The following is a 13,382-nucleotide window of genomic DNA, read 5'->3' as shown; positions in this document are numbered from 1 at the left end:
TCAGGGTCTCACCCAAAGGAATTTCACTAGCATCAGCAATCATGTGGAAAGCAGGAATGGGCAGGGTGCTGTACAATTTGAAATACCATTGCTCATTCTGTCACACAGTTGCTCTATGTGTATCTGCTCATCCAGCAAAGACCTTATCTGAGCTGTGTAACTGCACCTTGAACCACCTGAAATTTAATCTGCAAGAACATCCAGTTCTGACAAATATGCTGGAGAAACCCCACTCCACCATTGGGATTGATAGTCCATGTTGTCAAGTGGTTGCTTTGTTTCTGTAGATAGGAATTTGTTTGTAGGACTTCTGGGACTGAAAAATCAAATTTTGCAGGTGAAAGTGACACTGTAGTCATTGCTAGTAGCATTCCTCACACTTCAGTCACTAGCTGATTTTGTTTCATTAAGTGATTCTTCACATCATCTGGTTTTCCACCATGCACTGTTACCTCCAACCAGGTGAGACCCCTGTGCAAGATGAAGACTAGGATTTGAGGGGCAGGATGGCCAACACAGTAGGCTGCCACTCTTGATATTTTCCTTTTGGTTTGGTATCAGTGTTGAACAAAAGGCAGATTTAGTTTTATGTGTGCGCATGGAAAGTGGTGAAAACTGATTCAATGTTTCCTTTTTTAATGCTAACAGATTTTAATAGACAAAATTACTTATATGCACTACTCAGGACATAGCACCAAATTCACCTGTTAACAGTACTTGAATTTAACTTCAATGTATACTGTCCCCATCTTTCTGCTTTTGTATGTATTGGACAGGGAATATTAAGTCATGTTACTGTATTTTGATGGTGATACTATTCAGTTCCTCTGCAAGTCAATTACTGAAGAAAGAAACTTGACTTTTAAAGAAAGGTTGTTACAGAAAGAAGGTATTTCAAGGCCATTTAATTACATCTCAAAAATACAATAATAAGGAAGGAATCTGCTTTGGGAATACAGGAAATGTTAGGATGCAAAAATACACCACTCACTTTTGGAGTCTGCCTGCCATGTGCCATATAATTATGGTGTATATTTGATTTATTCTAATTACATTTCAGGTTTTTTTTTGTGTTTTTGTTTTGTTTTGTTTTTTACTGTAGCCTAACTGCCACATATAAAATTCAGCTTGCTTATGCCTTTTGTGCCTTTCCTGTGGTGCACAGTATCACAAGCCTCGTTCTTTGAAAAAACAGAACAGAACCAACCAAAACTAAAAAGCACCATTCACTCTGCACACCATGGCTGATGTATAAATATAGTTTCTCTTGGTCATGTTCGTATGTTGTCAAACATGTTTTAACCTTGGCTCAGTGGCTGCCGTTCATAAGAATATATGTTAGGTGCAAGAAAAGGATTACATGGCTTCCCAGATGATGATTATTCAGCTGCCAAAGGGAAGAATTCAAGTCTTAGGCAATGCTTTTTAAAGTACTTTGTTAATTTGCTCCTGAGGAATATCCAGATGCAACTAATTACCCTGTAAGGGGGCTCCTAAAGCTGACCGACTAACAGGCTTCTGAAGGTGTCCAGTTTATTATAAAGAATTATTTGTTTTCACTTTCTTTAAACTCTTCATAAGTGGATGCCATAAATGGTTGTAATCCTCAATAATGAGACACTCTAAAGGAGGTTTACAGGATTTAATTTTTTTGGTAACAAGGACAAATAGGGTAACATGGAAGACACATTTTGCTTGTTAAATGTGGGTTTGCTAATTACTTATTTAACATCTGAATGCCAGCTGCATAAATAGGGACTTTGGCCACCATTTTGACAGTAAAGCTAGTAAAGTTAGTTAATACATGTATCTTACACAGTTTTAGGAGGTGTGTGCAGTATTGTTTCCCATTTTAACAACCTCCTATAATTACACTATCTGCAATTGCAGTTTTCCATGGAGGGATTTTTCCCTATGTTGGTACTTGGGTAAAAAAACCTGAGGCACAGAGAGCTCAGTGCTGCTAGCCACACAGTACTGACCTTCGCCGAGGATGTACTTGAGATTCATCTTTGGTCAAGAGAGGTTTCGTGATGCTCAGATTTTTGAGGAGACAAGATGATCCCTGACATCTGGGATAATTTCCACGGTGTGTTGCTGGAATAATCTCTTAAAATGTCTCAACAGATTTCAGTATTAAAGCTAGTTTATGTTTTTCTTGGTCCTAATCTGTAAATCAGGACAAAATATTTCTGTGGGCTGCTAATAACTCTACTCTTAAGTGTTACATAAAGGGATTCTAACACATAGTGTATGAGATTTAGCTCTGCAAGAACTGAAATGCTTTGAGCAGTTCTTGAGAAGAATGTTACAGACTGTCTGTGATGGCCTATTCTGTCTCTATCCAAAATAGATTAAGACCTGAAGGCTTAGGAAATACACATACATTTTCAGTCATTTGGCATGTAAGTAAATTTTATAAAGATATTTTAAAAAAATAATTATGCAATGAGTCTCACCACTTGTTAACCAGGAGAGCTTTCACTTTTGAGCCCCTTAAGAAATGAAAATAGAATTATTCTGTTCATAAGGAACCAAGAGCTGAACAAAGAAATACAAGCACCCACACTTTTGAAATCATTTGTGAATTTACTCTGCATGTTAGTTTGTATTTTCATTCATCTTTGAAACAAGATGGGAGAAGAAGCTGAGTTACCAGCAAGGTGGTATGTGATAAATACATAGCACAGTTTTGTGTCTGTAATAGGAGACAGGGCTTGGTGATGTGGGATGGTCAGACGCATTGCATGGTATTTAATTTATACTAAGTGGAAAGAACTTCCATTTGTATAGGACCTTGAAATTTAACACCACTCTTGGGTAGAGAACCCTGCAGTTAAAAGATACCACTGCTTTTTCAAAATAAATCAGCGACCCAACAAAAAAATTGCTTTGCATTTAAAAGGTACTAAAGAATTTAAGAAAAAAAAAATAGCCTTTTAAAAATTAAGTTCGGACTGAATTAGCCTTATAGGTTAGCAACAATGTTCTATCCCTCTCCCAGCAGTCAAAAGAATTGCTAATTATTGGTTATAAGAAATCCCACTAGCCATTCATAGCTTGGTACTGAGGAAATTTGGTCCAAGTCTCAGATTTAGTATGTCAAGACGGTGTTTTTTTCTACCTCTAAAATTACTTTCTATTAAGCTTTTTCCTTCAAACCCCCCTTCCCTTCCAAAAGGCTTTAATCATGTAACTTGCATTCCATAAAGCTTCTGCAATGCTTCTCCTCCAGAGGGAGTTGTTGTGATATTATGTATATTTAACTAACCAACATCTAGATTGGATAAAAAAAAAAAAGATAAACAACATCTCTGAAGTGCAAATATACTGGAGAAGCAGGACTTGCTTCCTGGTCTTGTTGTTTGAAACGGAGTAATGTAAGCAGCTCATGCAAGAGTAATGCTGCTTACTATCACTAGTGACAAAGTTGGAATTACCCCTGGGATCTTAACCTTGAACTATACAAGGGCAGTAAAGTGGTAGAGATTTTCTTTTATCAAGCTAGTCAAGCACTTCTGAACCACCTACTATTTTGCTGCAAAAAAACCCCAAACCCACTCAGTTTTCATAAAAATAAAAACATTTTTGATTCTGTACTACCTTATTTATTTTATCTTCTGTGCCTGAGAAGCATATGGAAAATGGTGGGGTGAGGATCTTCCAGAGGCAGTGAGTAGGGGTATTGGCTTCTTGTAATGATGCACGGCAGAGAAATTGCAGTTACTCACAACATACTCCTTAGACACAGAGTAAATACTCAGATCAGTGTGTTCTCTTATCAGCTCTCATTAGGTGCAGCTAAGTGTTACTGAGTTATAGTAAGAGCAAAGGAGCAACTGAAAAATACAGAAGACCCAAAACATCAAGCTGTCCATGATGTATCACAGAGTGGTCTGAAGCTTGAAGTTGCATATATATATATAAAAATCATTTTTCTTAAGTAAGCATAGCACTTCCTATGGAGGCCCATGGCTTAGGCAACTGCTTTTCCATAGCTTAGTCATCCAGCATTAAATGAGGTGCCTGCAAGATATGTTTTGACAGGTGCTGCTGAGCTGTTTAGTTGAGGCAGTTTCAACTCACATCTGCTGTTTGCTTTTAGTAGTTCTGGAAAGGAATTTTTCTACTCAACTTTTAGTGTAGTACAACCAGAAATAACTGCTTTATGTTGACAATATTCAGAGGTCAAAAAGCAAGTCAATGTCCAGAACACAGGAATAACTAATTGAGAAAAATGGACAAAGAGGCTCAGATCTTCCAACCTTCTTGAGGTATCTGGGCCATGATCTAATAGAGATATTTATCCCTGTTTACAGATTTTTTTTTTTACCCCCACTTGCAGTAACACTGTGCATCTTGTGTCTGTTGCTTTTCTGGAAAGTGAGCAATATTAATAAGGTCTTGAAATAAATCAATAAAGCAGAAAGAATGTGAATGGTTTAAATACTGGGCAAAAATTGGCACTAATACTTTTAGTTTTACAGCTCATCCCAATAAAGCAATCTGCTAAACAACAATGCAGAAGGAAGTCTTGGCCTCAGTGTCTACAAAAATTGAACCAACTCATTAAGGAACACCGGCTTCTAACTTCCAGATTATGCTGGAATGTATTGAAACAGATTAAAGTGAGACTCTTTCCCAAAATCGCAGCAAGTGTGAGGAAGATTTGCTTTTTCAGCCAGCAGGGTTAGAAGATGGTAGTTTAGCTACTGAGAGGCTGCAAGAGTAAGGGGGATTCAGTGGTGTAGTCTGAGCACATATGAGAAGAGTACATATTTATCTCATTATGTTAAAAAAGTATGCATAGTTTCTTGAAGCATTTGAAGTATTTTTTTCCCCCCAGAAGAAACAGTCAGAAGAAACTGTCAGTATGTCATGGTAAATCATAGAATGGTTAGGGTTGAAAGGGACCTTAAAGATCATCGAGTTCCAACACCCCTGCATGGACAGAGACACCTCCCACTAGATCAGGTTGCTCAGAGCCCCATCCAACCTGGTCTTGAACACTTCCAGGGATGGGGCTTTCACAGCTTCCCTGGGGAACCTCTTCTAGGCAACAGTTCATATTCCTTGTTCTGAAAGTAGACATCAGTGAAAAAAAAACACTTCCTACAGCCAGTATTATATTTCTCAGTGAAGAGAGATGAAAGTATTCCCCAAATAAATGCTGCACATCAGCCAACCCAAAGATACGTAGTAACTCCGAACCCCAGTTCTGTATTATCAGAAATTGTTTGTGTTGCAACAATTATTTTGCTTTAAATGTTTGAGACATGCATTTCCCTACATCATTCACTAGAGGAAAAAGAATAAATAAGGAATGTAAGTTTAAAGTCTTACAGTAATTCTTCCTTCAACCTAAAGATACTTCTCTATGCTATTAACTTAAAATTTATTATATGAATTCTTAGATATGCATTAAAACAAAAATGCATTTTTAATTCATAAGTTTTGCTACAGGCTTTTGCTCAACTGAGAAAATACACTAGGGAGTGTAAAAAATATTTATTCAACCTAATTCAACATAACTATAATTTGCAATACTTAAAAACAAGATTTACAACAGGGTAATAACCTTCTGACACGCAGGTGAAATAATTTTATAATCCACACAATATTTTTATAATTGTATTTTTACAATAGCTTTAACTTCCAGAGGAGACAATGAACTTTCCCATGGAACAAGTTTCAAACCCACTAATCTGCATAATTCAATTCTTCATGACACTTTAAAAAAACAGTAATAAAGTGGTTGGAAATATATACAGCAAAGACCACTGAAAAGCTGTTTTCTTGAAATAAGGAATTCTGTAAGAAATACGTTTATATTGTTTCAAGACTATCTTACAGAAAGCAGCAACTTTCAGAGGTTGCTACTCCATTTAGAGTTCTATATAAAAGTGAGCCCACTAAGACAAATATAATCAGCAGACTTACAGGATTACAGTAATTCTTCAGTTACAGCAAGAACCTCAAAAGTATTTGATATTGATTGAATGTATAATTTTCAATACCTGTATAGTTTCTGAATACTAATTGGTCATTATATACACTTTTGTACATTTCTAAAATATTACATCTCAGTAATTAAGATAAACATACTATAGAAAAGGTACCATATTTTTAATTTCTCTAACATACATTATTGCAGTCATATATGAAGTCCATTCTGCATTTACTTTATTTCTGGTGAAAAGAAATACTTATGTATACTTCCACTATTATTTTTTTGTGTGTGTTTAAACCTTTCTCCGTGCATTTGACATACTAATCTGAGCAAGGAAGGAAAAAAACTTTGAGAAAAACAAATAAATTGTTGTTAAGAAAAAACCTCAAGTACTAAATCTAGGTTAGGTCTGGTATGAATATTAAATGGCGATATATCACAAAACAATTAATTTCTATTAAAATTAAATTTATAATACATTAAATAACTCAAGTGCTAATGTCTCCCTCAGCTGGCTACTCTGAAAATATTTAACAGTAAAGCTTACTGTATAAATAAACTTAGTTTACAACACACTTAAGATTTATCTTTTAGTCTTTTTACAGGATCCCAGTTTCCCCTTTTACAGATCCAAGTTGTTTAAGAGTGTCTAGCCTGCTGGTACGTGCCATGCTCAAATTAGGTACCCCAAGTGTAATGTCACTGCCTTCCAGCCATTTTTTCTTCCTCTAGAGCTAGTATGGGCAGCAGAGATCCTAGTCCTAGTACAGAGCTAAATTATGCACTCAGGTCTGGAAGTTCAGAAGGATGCCCTAATCTGTCAGTTTAAATGTAGCTTTAGTGTCCAATGTTCCTTCCTCACACTTCTACTGCTCTTTTATTTGTATGGATATTTACATAATCAAAAGGAACATGTAAACTAAACAAGTGCTGTAATACTTAACTATAAAATAAGCAACTGAAATTTACTTCTCCCATGTAATTATTTTACTGGAGGAAAAAAATGCTATCCAGCACCAGTTACAAAACAGTTAAAGAGCCATGAGACAATAATACGAGGCACCACAGAAGATAAAATGGGCCAGTAAAATTTATCAGTAATAAAATAGTCACCTAGAAGCCATGCTAATTTCAACACCTAGTACTTAGGTGGCTAAAGCTGACACACCAGTCCTGTAGAGTGTCATCTATCTTCTGCTTTCTCTGACAGTCATTTGAGTATTTCACACTCCATTTTTCATATCAGCAAAAAACAAGGAAATCTTTTGTGATTGGTGTCCCACAATTACTTCTTGTTGGTAACAACTCATTTCCTTTCTATAGGAGTTCCCTTCATTGTGTGAAACAAAGAACTGAATGATAGTGTGGGTATGAATGCATATATAGAAAAGGCATTTGGCTAGAGCCTACACTGCACTATTTAAAATGTTCTTGTTCTGTAGTTGATGCTTTTTTCCATTCAGCATATTGGCTCAAAGAAAATAATTCAGAAGCCTGTTGCCCAACAGAAATTAAAAAAAATAATGAATGCCAAGTCACATTCTTAGGTTCATTGGTTGCTTAAAGGATATATCCTGCCAAAAGACAGTGCTTTATTATCTTTAAAGAAAAAAACAAAACAGGAGCAGCAACTTATCACAATTCTCCACTACTGTGCAATAATGATGGAACCAATACAACATGGAAACCTGTTTGGTGAGACTGTATGACATCTGGAGATCACAGCCTTATGCTCCTTCTTGCTCAGGATAATTTAAAATTTTGCGGTGAGCTTGGCGCAGATATTGCTGCTGTTTGAAGTAGACCTTAAAAGCTCCTTTTATAGCAACAAAAGCAATTCCACCCTGAAAGAAAAAGATACTTTGAAAACCTGTAAAGTTAAGTGACATATCATTGCAAATGTTATTTTAAAAAATTTCTGGTCTAGAGATGTGTTTTCTGATCACATAGCATTTTCTTTTGAAGTTCAGCTAATTAGTATCAAAATTTTTTGTCACAATGCACTATTACAGTGGTTAATGTTACTTAAAAGGATTATATAGTGGATCTATAAAACCTTTTGAAAGCTTTTATTTGCTTGGAAGTCTGACAAATATTAAAAATTAAAATAAAATCAAAACACATCCTTTTATAAGAACAAAGTAGAAGGCATATATGTATCTACTTTCCTCCCTTCTCTGACTATCACACTATACATGGCACAAGCAATAATACGAATTACCATTCTATAATCAGACTGTGAAAAAGGCCACTTGCCAAAGTAAGCGTAGAGTGAAATAAAACCTGTTTTTTTGTAAAACAAACTTTTAAAAGAAAGTTTTACAGTATGTTTATGTCAAGTATTCAAAATAAGAAGAGATGCTAAGCAGCCTCTAGGTTCCATAAACAGTTGTCATATCAGTTTCTTCCATATGGAAGGGAGGGGTGCAGAGACACACTGTAACTGCAAACAGGGGCTTAAATGACAGTCAGATGCCCTGGGATACCACCTTACCAAACTCAATGTGCTTCCCCTTGAAAGGCTCCAAGACAATGAGGTTATTTATAAAGGAATAGATTGTCTCCTTTGTCTTCCCCCCTCCATTCAACTTCTATAGAGTTGATTTTTCTCTCATTATTAAAATAAGTACATAACAAAGGAATTCTCTCAAAGAATTAGTAAACAGAAGCTAACATAAGAAGGTTGACAATATAAACCCCAGACTTCCCCTGCTTAGATTGTTCTTAGAAGATGCTGGTTCTTCACCCTTAATTACTACTAAGATCTGCCTAGTACAGCACCAAATTCAAGTCTCAACCTTGCCTAGTGTTGAGATTGGTGTCAGTCATAAGCATAAAGTATCTCACACACATCACATTTGCCCACTGCCGAGATAGGCAACCTTGAAAAAAAAAAACCAAAAACCACACCAGTCCCTTAATCAAATGCTACTTTTAAGTTCTAGATCAATTTAAGTTCCTTTTACTTCTTCTCTCTCCCCCACAACACTTCATGTTCCCGTATTATAAAAGTTTACGAAACAAACAATCCTGAATCTTACCAAGATTGTCCTTTGTAAATTGGAGTTAACACTGCTGAACATCAGCTTGCCAACTATTGTGGCAATAGTAGGGAAAACTAGAGCTCCACATAGAATACGTGTTGCAGAGACATGATCTGCCAAAGGGTTGGCCTCTGCTGGAATACGAGGAACAGGACATCCAATGCCTACAGGGATAAGAGTAGGGGAAGAAAAGGTAACACCGCCACTACCTCAAACAGAATATAGAAAGTACATTAGTGCCCACCACCTACACTTCAGTACAAATCTAAAGCCCAATTACTTTTTGAGAACTATCCCTCTTCTCAGTAATATTCTATTTCCATTAAATAATTATATTCATTTTTGCTTTCAAATAAGACCCGTGGTTTTCAGTATCTTGCTTTATTACTAAGGCCTTAACTGAAACCATGCCCCAGCTCCTCTTGCCCATTTCTCACTAGGTACTTTACAAACACAATTTAAACAGACTGAACATAAAATAAAGGGAATGTGTTAATCACCTTTACTCAAGGACAGCAAGAACTACTTGCCTATCCCCATCTCCCAAAGGCACAAATTCAAGCTTGGTATTTCCTTTAAAATATAATAACATTACCTGGAAATATGCTGTTCAAAATTTGTAGCTTATTCGAGTATTTGCGCCACAGTCTGAGCACATAGTCCTCCCAACGAATCATTTTGCCCAATATTAGCATGACTGGGATAGTGGGAAGTCCAATCAAGAGAAATAAAGGATCAGCTCTCTCCATGACATCAAGACCTTCTTTGTGACCCACAACCTGTTAAATATGAATATAGTTGACAAACAAAGGCCACAAAGAATGTAATTTCTAAGAAGAACTGAAACCAAGAATATATAACCTTTAAAAACAAAAAAGTACTTCTGGAATAGGTGGGAAGCAGGGGGTAACGTACCACACTACCTTCCAACTGTATGTTTTAGCTTTGCTTTGAAAACCACTCAATTTTATTTGTCTACAACAGGAAGTACTGCTATATCCCACACCCTCCTAAAACAGGCATAACCAATATTGTTGCCACCAACAGATTATTCCTGTAAAAAGATATTCAGAATTTGTATTTCAGCTTCCTCACTATCTTCCACCCTCTGATGTCTGACGATATCCTTTTTCTCCTTATAGTCCAAAAAAAGCCTCAGTATCTTTAGATTACCATTTCTCTCTGTTCTCAGTAACCCCATTATTTGCTACTGAATTAACTACCAGTAAACTCACAATGTCAATTTTGTATTTTTTTTTCTTCATCTGAAGCTTAACCTTTAAAAATAGCTTTTTGTGCTTCTCTCTGGCCCTTCAACTGAGGGAAAGAAGTATGAAATGCATCAGGAAACAAAATGTATTAAACTTAACAAATTTGGGTGGGCAAAAGGGCTGGAACAGTTTCCCTCCACTTCCATTTTAATCACCTCTATTGTAAGCAAAAATCAATTGCACTCTTGCCCAGCATGCTGTTTATATGATCAAAAAACATTAAATCAGAGGAAAACACTGAAATTCATACCTGGAATTTGACCAGCTGTCTAAACATTTCAAAAGCAAAACAAACTACAGGAAAGAGCATTTCATGTGGTTATGTAGTTCTAGAGAAGCTAAAAAGGTCATGTAATTTCCTACAAAAAAAAGGCTCAGTATAGTAGTAAGCCAGGAGATAAGGATTGGTACATTTCAGGAAGTCTAGCTGTAGTATTACAGATGGTTGCAATGTTCCTGTGAGGGTCACAAGAAGAACAAAGTATCAGGTGAGGAAATTCTTAAGTATACCATTCTGTAATGTAGAGACTGATCCACTGAAATAGAGGAGGTATTGAAAGTCACTTATGCAGCACTATACAAACAGAACAAAAATAGCACACAATTTGACGTGGAGTGGCTTGCAGAACTGCACGACAGTACCATACAGTTCAAGAAAATGTAGTGCCATAAGACTTACATGGATGTATATTTAAAACTAGAACTGTGTAGAGGAATATTTATTAGCATACGGATTTGTTAATTACAGTTATAACTCAATTAGCATGTGAAATACTTTTATGCTTTCAGGAAAAACACAGTTTATGGGCTTGATACAGGAATCAATAACTAAAATGGCAACAAAGGTTCTTCTAGTTGTACAATCTATGAAATCCCTTAACTTGTAGTTGAACAAGGGCAGCCACAAACAAGCCTTTCCATAGTTAATAGTCTACCACCTGTCAATGTTACTTCTATATTTAAATAGCGAGTTCACAAGAACACAAGGAGGAAAAAGTATTTTTTTCCCTTTCAACTAATCATGCAGTCAGAAGTAATTAAGAGAACATATTATTAATTTGCAGTGTTTTGCCTTTGTTGTTTATGAATGAATTGCACCATTCAGAACATGCAGTTTCCTTTATACAATAAAAAAGAGATAGGACTGAAAAATTCCCCATGTCTCAACTCTTTAAACATTCCCAGCAAAATTTTTCTGTGGATAAATGAAGAGATTAGTCTCATGTCTCTTCTGAAGAATTAAGACTACCTATTATTAGAAGTTAGGTGATGATAGCACCTTTTCTGTAAGAACAGAAGTGGGTTTACCAGCTTGAAAGGCAGCCAGCTGCAGTAGTAGTGAATTCTTTAAGTTGCAAACAGAACAACCTTTGAACAGACATACTTGGCTTTATACACTATGATCAGTTAAAAGTGAGAAGCTTTCTATTCACTCATTTTGAATTCACTTGTTAACTACACTGAAAGTGCTGAAAGCAGCTAATGCATGTTTTAAGCCAAGGAAAGAGGAATCTTAATGTACTTTTTCTTTAGAAGACTTTCTTTCAAAGCTAGTAAGAAGGTGTACATGTGTACCTGCATAACTGTCACAGCTCCATATGTAACAGCTGTCCAGTATATAGAGCCCACCATTATTCCAGCTGCAGCAAATGGACATGCCTTTGAGATCAGTCGATCTGCAAGATCCAAAACGTAAACAACTGGACCTATGATAAAGGAAAAGTAAGGTTTCAAGATATATAAGAATACTGAAGAAAGCTCTCAGCATGTCACTTGTGAGAAAGAAAAAACTTGGCAAAATACAAGTCTGACATCCCACACATGCTGTTTAAATGAGAACATAGAATTAAAAAGCTACTAAGCTAAACTTGAAATGATTTCTACCTACCATTTCATTCATTGCAACATTTTTCTGAGACATTAATATACTGGTTAGAACAGTGACTAATTCACGCACTAAAGTTGACTAGCTTCCTTTGTGTTGAATCAGAATTTTTCTGCTGTAGAAACCATTTTAGGGTTAGTGGCTTTTTTGTTAGATATTTTAGTTTTCAATAGGAAGAACTACTAATTAGTTGCAATGTACTTCATGTGCTTACCTTTGACAGCTTCACCTGAGAATTCTGTCACTAAACTATCCTGCTCCACCGTAAAAAGTAGCACAGCCAATATGAAAGATTCCTTCTGCTGGAAGAGGCTGCATCCAGTGTTTTTATAGGATCACCTCTCAAAAATGAAGGAGGAAAAAACCCTCCTGTTCAGGTTATTTGACAACAATGCATGAATAGAGTTTCACTGTTCTGTCTATGGACAACTGCCCTTTCCAGACCTACACAAAGCAAGACATTCACGTCCTGACCAACTTCGGTAAAGTACGCAAGGGCATGCTTGCATCTTTTGAGAGACTGCATCAGCAAAGCAAAAGCCAGAAACTGAAGTCTGAAATATACATATGGAGGAAAAAAATGTCATCACCATGACCAGATTCCACAATACTTTTGTATTTATCAACAAATTTTATATACAGACTGCCCTCCTTCAGCTCAGACACATAAATAGTTCTTGTTAGCTCTCTCCTACTTTTTCCTACCAAAAACCAGCGAAAATATTAGTTATTCTCAAAACCAGCCTATAGCCATTCTTGGAAGTAACTAATCCTCGGTGTCTCTCATCCCAGTTTACCAGCCTATACTTCTTTTTCTACTTCCTAAAGTTTTCTTTTTCTGGGAGGGAGGGGCAGGGAGGCATGGGTGGGTGCTAGAGAGAGAGTGATCTTTTGAGCAATGGTGTTAAATGACTTACTGAAGTCCTGATAAACGAGATATACAGGACTTACACTCAATGAATTTCAACTGCCAGGCTAGTCTGCATCCTCTGTTTTGTATACCTGTCCTGAGTTGTATGCCATTTTCCTCCAAAAATCCAAACAATCAAAACTTGTTCTGATCTTGCACTGAATTGAGAAGGTTAGGTGCCAAGGACTTATCTTTTTTTGCCTTTGTAAAGTTAAAGGTATTGTATTTGGTATTCACCAAATCTACAAAAAATCACTTGCAGTTCAGTTCTTAGCTTAAATATTCCTAGTATATAACCATTTTATATTCTTAGTTTTTTAGG

General features: G+C 36.2%; 1 protein-coding gene across 1 annotated transcript in view; it reads right to left on the bottom strand.

Annotated features, from left to right (window-relative positions):
* Positions 1–5,493: 5,493 nt before the first annotated feature.
* Positions 5,494–13,382, bottom strand: part of MARCHF5 (membrane associated ring-CH-type finger 5) — a 28,521-nt gene continuing 20,632 nt past the window's right edge. Inside the window, exons 3-6 of the mRNA XM_051619418.1 lie at positions 11,841–11,971; positions 9,590–9,773; positions 8,992–9,158; positions 5,494–7,794 (exon numbers count right to left, since the gene is read on the bottom strand). Of these exons, the coding sequence (XP_051475378.1) occupies positions 7,678–7,794; positions 8,992–9,158; positions 9,590–9,773; positions 11,841–11,971 (599 nt within the window). The 3' untranslated portion in view covers positions 5,494–7,677. The remainder of the gene's footprint in view (positions 7,795–8,991; positions 9,159–9,589; positions 9,774–11,840; positions 11,972–13,382) is intronic.

Source organism: Apus apus, chromosome 4, assembly GCF_020740795.1.
Source record: "Apus apus isolate bApuApu2 chromosome 4, bApuApu2.pri.cur, whole genome shotgun sequence".
NCBI lineage: Eukaryota > Metazoa > Chordata > Aves > Apodiformes > Apodidae > Apus > Apus apus.
This window is presented reverse-complemented; position numbering and strand designations above follow the sequence as displayed.